Here is a 9,065-nt window from a genome sequence, read left to right as displayed (position 1 = left end):
CAGCATACACAGCATACACTTTATGCTGTGTAATGCTACACCCCTGTAGCATACACAGCATAAAGAAATGTCAGTTTGAGGTTGTCACATACAGCAATCTGATTTATTACATATGTTGGACCACAACAACAAAGCAGAAGGTGTAATAAATGGCTGAAATAAACATAAAAAAAAAAATAAAAAAAATTATGACAATATGTAATGCATACTATGCATTGCAGGACGCTATCGCATGAATGGAAAACCGCAGACGTGAGCTTCATACCCAAACACGAGAAGGAAATCATAATCTTTAATCTCCGCCCGATATCCCTCACATCATGCATGGGCAAGCTAATGGAGAAAGCAGTACAGCTCCGCTTCCCTAGCTACTTTGAAGACAACTTACTGCACCACAGTATGTTTGGTTTCCGAAGCCACCTATCAACTCAAGATGTCCCCCCTGCAACTCAAACATGATGTCGTTGACTCAGCCCGTAAACGAGGCTTTCGCACCATATTGGCACTTGACCTAAAGGGATCATTCCGCAATGTCAGACACTCCAAAATCTTGGACAACCTTCAAAGCATGCACTCTGGAGTCTGCACCTACAACTAAGTGAAGGAATTCCAGGAAAATAGTCAAATATACAAGATCCAAGATCCAACCTCATTCATATCCACATGGACACTAAGGGCACACCCCAAAAGGCAGTGCTCTCGTCGCTTCTTTTTAACCTGGCCCTTTTGCATGTACCGGACCGACTCAACGCCATAGAAGGCATACACCATGCCCTGCATGCAGATGACATCACCATCTGGCACCAAGAGGTAATGTGGCACAGGTCGAGGATGCCCTCCAGAAAGCCATCAACACTGTGCAAAACTGTGTCACCGACTGCGGAATTACCTGCTGTTCTTTTTCACTTGTTCATTTTTTTTACTTAAGTCAAAACATCTAGTCATGCACCCCCGTGGCAACAACGAACCGATCCAAATTACGATCCACGATACACCCATTCCTTAAGCAGACACCATTCACATCGTCAGCCTGTACATTAGCAACAAAGGGATCAACGTGACAGTATCGCTAAGCTTCGGACAACATGTGAACAAACCAGCAGAATGATCTCACATATTACAACCAAGAAGAATGGTACACCACATGCTGAACTAATCCAGGCCTTTGTCATCAGCCGCATAACCTACGCGTAAGTAACCCCATACCTCAAGCTACGAAAGAACGACCTCAAGTAACTCGACACTATACTTTACATGGCCTACAAGTGGGCGGACTAGGGCTACCTCTCACTGCATCTAGCGACCGGATCCTTAAACTTTGCGTGGACAATACCATCAACAAACTCATCTTGTAACGCAAACATTCCGTCTCTCTGGTACCGTCACTGGACTGCAAGTACTTGAACAGCTCAGCATTAGCCTTCTTTGCACCATGCAGTAGAGACAGGACATACCATATGAATGGAGGGAAAAACTCCACACCATGCCCCTACCACACAATATTCATCCCTAATATCACGAGGCACGACGCAAAGCATGAGCTGGGACGATGGATACGAACTACTCTAAGGACAAATGTGAATGCTTGTGAATGCTGCGGATCCCTGCGAAGGCATCACAACACCAGCCGTCATTTGTCTAGGTCATACGGCAGTGGGGCCGACGGCTAGAAATTCAGACGTCGCACAAATGGAGGAGATAGTGATTGCATTAGCTGCAAAACATACCAATTCTATATACATCGTCACAGACTCCAAAACAACCTACAGAAACCACATGTAAGGCCAGGTTGCTCCCATGGCCTGTGAAATTCTATCTCGAGCCAAACACCAGGCCTGAGACAAAGTATTAGTTAATATGGGTGCCTGGTCAACAAGGGGTACAGGGAAACGAGTGTGCACATGCCACAGCCCGAGCATTCTTCTCACGAGATCCCTCATCACTCCACCCACATGACCACATATCAAAATACTGCAACATGTCCACTTAGCGAGCCAAACATGCCCAGCACCTGCTAAAGGACTCGATAAATCAGAGGAGTGTCACCTAAGGAATTTACAAACGTCCTAAAATAGCCCAGCTAGACTGCACAAAATTAGTCCGGGTACTTTGTCACTTGAATGCACATTTTGCGGCCAGAAAGCAGACCTTTACCATATGGTATGGGCTTGCCAAGAAAACCAAGCCATACCTCGCAAAGAAAACCCAACGTGGGCAGATTAGGAGGTGGCCCTGTATAGTTCCGACCTAGCGACACAAAGAATCTTGCTAGCGAGAGCTTGGGCAGCGGCAGCAGTCAGCGGAGTCCTGGACTGAGGACCCGACCAACCTCACACTACACCACTTAACTTATGTAGCCCAAATAAATGTTTTATACTACTACTACAACTAGCATTATACTAAATGCAGCAAACATTTCAAACACTAAAGAAACAAGAGAAAAGCATAATCATCCTATGAGAATGCAAAAAGGCATGTCATTTAAGTTTCGTCAGAGAATTTCATGTCAGCCTATGGGCACAACAGCATTTTTACATTATTTGAACTCATGAATTGTGCAATGCCAGCACATGTTACAAATTCCCATTTGGTCGAAAATATCTGCAGCCCACAACTACAATGTCTTTCATATCCTGTCCCGCCGTGGTGGTGCAGTGGTTAGGGTGCTCAACTACTGTGCCCAAGGATGCGGGCCCGGCCGCAGTGGCCACTTTTCGATGGAGGTGAAAAAGCAAGGTGCCTGTGTGCTGTGCGATGTCAGGGCATGCTAACGAATCCTAGGTGGTCGAAATTTCCTGAGCCCTCCACTACGTCGTCTCTCATAGCCTGAGTCGCTTTGGGACGTTAAACCCCACAAACCAAACTAAACGTCTCTCATATCTCAAGGTAGAACAAGAGGAAGATGGCTATACAGTACAAAACAGAAATGAACACAGATTGATGGGGAGCTTCAGTTGACAAGCCATGCCATGTTTCGAGTTTCGACAAGGGAACTTGTCAACACCCTGTTGAACCCTTGTTCACTTCTTTCACACCTGATATCCCAGGTCACTTTGGCACAGCAAACCCCATAAAATAAACAAAATATGCATTACTCCAGTATCAGTCCCTTTCTTTCTGATTAGGCACCTCACACAAGTACGAAACATTATCTACATAAAAAAACACACACTGCACAGCCACATCATCAGAACAATACAGAGAATTATTTTGAGCAGCAGGTGGATGTTGACATTGCACAATATGAGGCACATCAAACACTAGTGGTGTGGCAAGTAATCTTTGAGTGTGTAAATACACAGAGCCTCCGATTACATAAATTCCAAGTATACAGCAATAAAACCCATCTATCATTTTGACATAGCATGAGCAAGTCTTCTTTGGTGTCGAATAATCTGAACTGTGCACAATAATGCTGCCAATTTGAGCACGAAAGTACCTTGACATTTGTGGTATACAGCCAAATTTTAAGTTGAAAATATTTCCAAGGTGTTCAGAAAAAGAAATAGAATGCGGTATACCGAGAGCACATGTCTGATAGGTCCTTTTACACTGAGCCCCAATATTTTTCTTGGCGCAAGCCAAATGAGCAGGAAGTTCCAACTGGCTTTCCAAATCTCGATATGTTTGATGCATAATGCATCGTTCAGCCACCTGAATAGGAACAAGCTTGGCTGCTGACACAAGCCGCAGTGCACGGCCAACTCCATCCTCAAAAGGAAAAGTTGATGTGCCCCACAGTGGGCCAAACATGCGCGTTGCCTTAGGCAGATGTAGCAGCTGGTGAACATTGAACGTCATCGCTGTTTGACTGTACAGCCGAGCCATCTGTTGCACAAACGAGAACAATAATTTTTCAGCTGCACAAATGTCACTTTCACTCACAGTGTCCTTCAGCAACAAAAACACTGCCTTCACAAGGAGTCCAAAATGCACAAGGTAGGCCCGAGGAAGGAGCCCTGATAGGCAAGGGACACTATAAAACAAGAGCCAGTACCGCCACTCAGTTGCCTTCCAATATGCACGCTCCGAGAGGGGTCGTCCGGTTCTAGAAAAGGTTATGGGAGGCTTAATGGCACGTAGTCTAGAGTCCAAAAGTCTGATGTGTCGCCCGATGTAGAACTGTGATCCTGTAACTGACAGCCACAGGTCAGCCAGCTGTTTTGTAACGCCCTCCAGTACACAGTGCATATAGTCTGGAGGTAGACCCCATACGAGGTCAAGGCCTTTCAGTTTAAACACTGGGGATGGCCCCTTGAAGCCTTCAAAGGTGTCTTCAGACTGTGCTGCATTTCGCATTGCTTGAAGCACAGCCCTATGCGTGCGTTCACAGGCTAGCTGGCCATTGTAAAGGTACTTGACTGTGCCTGTAAAAATTGAAAACATGCTACATTACCATCTACTACAGTCAGATACAACCCAAGTCTGCACTAACCGCCATGCAGCATTCCTCATGATACAAAGTAGGCCACCATTGAAGATTTTGGGGTTACAAAAGTAAAATTTTAAGCTAAGCATCAGGCCAGATTGCAAGCTAAAATTTTATTGCCTCTGGATGGTTTCGTATGGTCAAATATCAAAAACTGCCGTTCAACAAAGTAACACAAATGCACATTCTATGGCTTCCCCTAAACTAAAAACTTTTAACACAGAACCTATCACTAAAATTGTTAAAACATCCCAGAGTAGCACAATAAAGATAAAGGTAATAAAAAAAACACTAGTCAATGACTATGCTTCTCTACAATGTGATATTTGAGTTCAAGTGTTGTGTTCAAACCATAAATGCTATAGACAAATGCTGAGTCATGGCTTTGGCTGCACACAAGGGAACTAGGAGTCGCCACTGCTCTTGCCTACTCATGCAATGCCCCGATTTTTTTCCTATGCTAACATTGTACCCTACTCCTGTGGTTTCCTCCGCATGCACTGTGACTATTATCCCCTCACCATCAACACAACACAGCAACAGGCCCATGAGAGCTGCACTTTGGAATACTATGCGAGAATTTTGTCCGCTCTGATGGAAGCAGAGTGCCATGCCAGGTACAGCCAGTTGTACTACCAAAATCAAGACATGAAACTGCATGGCTAATGGTCATTTTAAGCAGACTGCTACGTCCTCACAGAAAGGTAGCAATAAATGTTCATCCTTCAGCAGGCACGGCTCCAATCTTTACAAGTGTTCGGAAAATGGCAGCAAAATTAGTGCTGGTTCGTGTGCTTGTCTCTTTCTTGGTCTGTGTCTGTTCTGCGCTGTTAAACCACCATTATGAAGCAACACCAACTAGCCCAGTCTGCAGTTCTTTTACAGCAAAATTACAATTTTCACTCCTGAAATATAGCAGTGCATTTTGACTCTTCAACCGTCGATTTCATCCTCACCATCTGATTATGTTCAAAAAGCATGCAATTAAAATAAACTTCCTTCACTTATATGTACCTAACAGTTAGTAGGCAGGCATACATTGGGTTGGTTTATTTGGTATATCGGTGTTTATTGCTGTGTTGCTTTTGCTTACCAATAAGTTTGCAGCTTCATAGTGTCATTATGACACCAAATTGTTGTTATTACTGTGGACCCATTGGAAATGAAACGCCCTTATGAAGTATAATAATGAATGAAACTTACCATCGACACATGTACCTTCCTCAAGGCACCAGCTGCACCCATAATAACCATTAAATTGTTTCATGTTGAGGATGGATGCCCTTGCCGGTGAATCCACACAGCACAGAATCGCATGGACTGAAGACTTTACGATGGTGCCTGTATGGGACCACACAATTGTGCCAATATTTTGCAGTTCCTCAACAAACTTCAGCATAAAAATGTGCATTGGTGGATGTTCCTTTGCGAACCAAAGTCCCGTGAGGGTCACATTTCGCCACCGAAGCTCGAAGGGAAGCTCATTCACCATCACTTGAATGGGCCAGATGGAGCTTTTTGATGACTCAAAAACAGGTGCTCCATCAGTGTTGAAAGTAAGAGTGATGTCACTCCATGTCATGCTGAGTTGACGGCGAATACTCCTGTACAGGTCACCATCAGTAATATCTCTGTATATTCCTGGCTCCCGGATAAGTGTAGACAAATTCTGAAGATTTTGAAAAAGAACGGAGCAAGAACGCCTGATCAAATCTGATAACTGTTGCTTGAGGTCGAAAATCACAAAGAAGCTTCCAACTCCTATTAAATTTTTTACAGTAGTTTTGATGTGACAGTTGCCACAAGTGACCTCACTGCTGCTGGATATTTCATGAGTGCTTCCATGATACTCATGGCAGCGCTGGCAGAATAAGTGTAGCCTCAGTGCCTTTTTTTTGTCTTTCCATAACTTTCTCAGCATATACGGGGTAGGTGGCACAACTTCTTTTCCAAAGAGGGCATTCAAAAGTATGAGAAGACCTTTTACTTGCGACCAAGTAAGCCCTGCCGTGACAATGTAAGACAAAATCAACAGCAGTGCTTGTGCTTTAGTAGTTGGCTGATGTGGCAATGTTTCCTTTGAAAGGAAACAAAACGGCCAAAGGATTGACGGCGCGCCACTCGGTTGACGCGGTCGGAGAGACTCGTGTGACAACACGGCGGACGTATGAGACAAAGCACAAAGAGATAGCTGCCCGCGTCAGCGTTGGCGACAAAAGCAGGTTGACGGCGATGACAATCCGACTGCCACCTCGAAGTGGCAGAGATTGCAGGGGCCTCTCCTGGCAAAAATGGGGCACCGAAACCATGTCAAGCCAATCCAACTGCAGAGCCAATCCACTTGTTGCGCCGGCGAAAAGCCGATAAGATGGCAGATTTTGGCCTGCAGGGGACTGAAATTAGTCCTAAAAATCGAACTTTTGGATTTTTAAAGTCCGAAATATCCGTCGCGAATATGTATGCGCTTCTATGGGGTGACTGACGGTGCCTCACTGAAGTCCGAAATATCCTACAAGTCCGAATTATTGGAGTCCGAATTACCCGTCGGCTACTGTATATCCTTTCTGTGTTAGCCTGGGATGTGCGATATGTATATAAAGACTGTGCATGCGTTTTGATGGTCATGGGGTACACCTTTTAATTTGTCCAGCATATGTTATGAAATATTTTGACTGCTACTAATTATTGAGAATTTTCCTTTGGGTTATGTTTTTTGTTTGCTCGATTTGCCAGCTACCTAGTTGAGGGTATAAGCCTTACCGGAGTGCGGCGGCCCTCTTGTGGGTATAAATAGCATTTTGCGGGCACAGACTCTCCGGCTATGTGACCTTTTTTCAAAAGAAGGCATTCAGTAGCACCTTTTGACCCTGTGCTGCATTGCATGAAACACTGGTTCAGGTCGTGTGTGGACTAAGCTGGTCACTGAATCACGCTTCATTTGAAGGTAATGCTGAGCATCCCTCACCTGTGCTGTTCTGTATTCTTGAATTAAGAATAGCATTCTCAGCGTACCTCTTTGGTGTCATTTTAATGTTTGAAAAAATAAGCAAAACAAGCTTGAGCTGATTTTCATGTGTACTGGATATGAGCCTCAGTGCCCATTTTGATATCATTTGCACAGGTAATGCGAAAACATGGATTATTTCTCACCTTTACATGACAGATAAAGTTTGCCTTTATCATTCTTCCAACTAGTTGCTCACAAAGTTATGTTCTAATGTGCCATGACTTTTGTTCTTCTGTGCAGCACTTTTCCACGTCTACATGGGCGACGTGGAAGGCGAGGAGAAAAGCAAGAGGCTGAAGCAGGTGCGGAAGCACCTCTCACAGAAGCTGGGTGATATGAAGCGGAAGGGGACCCACACGTAATAGCTCCCAGCGGCTGCAACTGCCAATGGGCGCTGTAATAATTTTTTTTATCGTGCAAGTATGGCTTTCGATCGCTAATAGAATAGTTAATCGCTAATAGAATTAGGACAACCTTAGACTGTAATCAAGCAAAGGATCAAGCAGGGTTTCGGAAACGGTACTCTACTATCGATCATATCCATACCATCAATCAGGTGATAGAAAAATGCTCGGAATATAACCAGCCCTTATACATAGCATTCATTGATTACGAAAAAGCATTTGACTCAGTTGAAACCTCGGCGGTGATGCAGGCATTGCGAAATCAGGGGGTAGACGAGCCGTACGTGAAAGTGCTCGAAGATATATATAGTGGCTGCACAGCAACCATAGTTCTGCATAAAGAAAGTAACAAAATTCCCATAAAGAAAGGTGTTAGGCAAGGAGACACAATCTCCCCAGTACTATTCACAGCTTGTTTAGAGGAAGTATTCAGAGACTTGGAATGGGAGCAGTTAGGGATAAGGATAGATGGAGAATACCTCAGTAATCTGCGATTTGCTGATGACATTGCCTTGCTAAGCAACTCGGGGGATGAACTGCAAATAATGATTGATGACCTAGACAGGAAAAGTAGAAAGGTAGGCTTGAAAATCAATATGCAGAAGACTAAGGTAATGTTAAACAGCCTCGGGAAGGAACAGCAGTTTACATTAGGTAGCGAAATACTGGAAGTAGTAGGCGAATATGTCTACTTAGGACAGGTAGTAACCGCAGATCCGGACCATGAAAAGGAAATAACAAGAAGAATAAGATTGGGATGGAGCGCATTTGGCAAGCACTCGCAGATTATGACTAGCAGCTTACCGGTATCGCTCAAGAGGAAAGTATACAACAGTTGCATTTTGCCTGTACTCACCTATGGGGCTGAAACGTGGAGGCTAACCAAGAGAGTTCTACTTAAGTTGAGGACAACCCAGAAGGCTATGGAACGAAAAATGATAAGGGTAACATTAAGAGATAGAAAGCGTACAGAGTGGGTCAGAGAAATAACTCAAGTTACCGACATTCTAATAGAAATTAAGAAGAAGAAATGGACATGGGCAGGACATGTAGTGCGAAGAGAGGATAACCGATGGTCGCTGAGGGTAACAAACTGGATTCCAAGGGAAGGAAAGCGTAGCAGGGGGCGGCAGAAAGTTAGGTGGGCGGATGAGATTAAGAAGTTTGCAGGGGTCAAGTGGATGCAGCTAGCACAGAACCGGGTTAAGTGGAGAAATATGGGAGA

The 9,065-nt window shown here is 44.4% G+C and overlaps 1 protein-coding gene across 1 annotated transcript; it reads right to left on the bottom strand.

The window, feature by feature from the left end:
• Positions 1 to 2,664: 2,664 nt before the first annotated feature.
• LOC146196188 (uncharacterized) lies at positions 2,665 to 6,475 on the bottom strand. Its single transcript, XM_084598104.1, has 2 exons — positions 5,633 to 6,475; positions 2,665 to 4,367 (listed from the first exon to the last, which is right to left on the bottom strand). The coding sequence occupies exons 1-2, from the start codon at positions 6,348 to 6,350 to the stop codon at positions 3,103 to 3,105; spliced, it is 1,983 nt and encodes a 660-aa protein (XP_084454230.1). The 5' UTR covers positions 6,351 to 6,475; the 3' UTR covers positions 2,665 to 3,102.
• Between the last annotated feature and the right edge of the window lie 2,590 nt (positions 6,476 to 9,065).

The sequence above is a fragment of the Amblyomma maculatum genome, chromosome 3 (assembly GCF_055883805.1).
Source record: "Amblyomma maculatum isolate TAMU_Amacu chromosome 3, ASM5588380v1, whole genome shotgun sequence".
NCBI classification, from domain to species: Eukaryota; Metazoa; Arthropoda; class Arachnida; order Ixodida; family Ixodidae; genus Amblyomma; species Amblyomma maculatum.
Note: the sequence above shows the minus strand (reverse complement) of the source record. Positions and strands in the feature narration are given on the sequence as shown.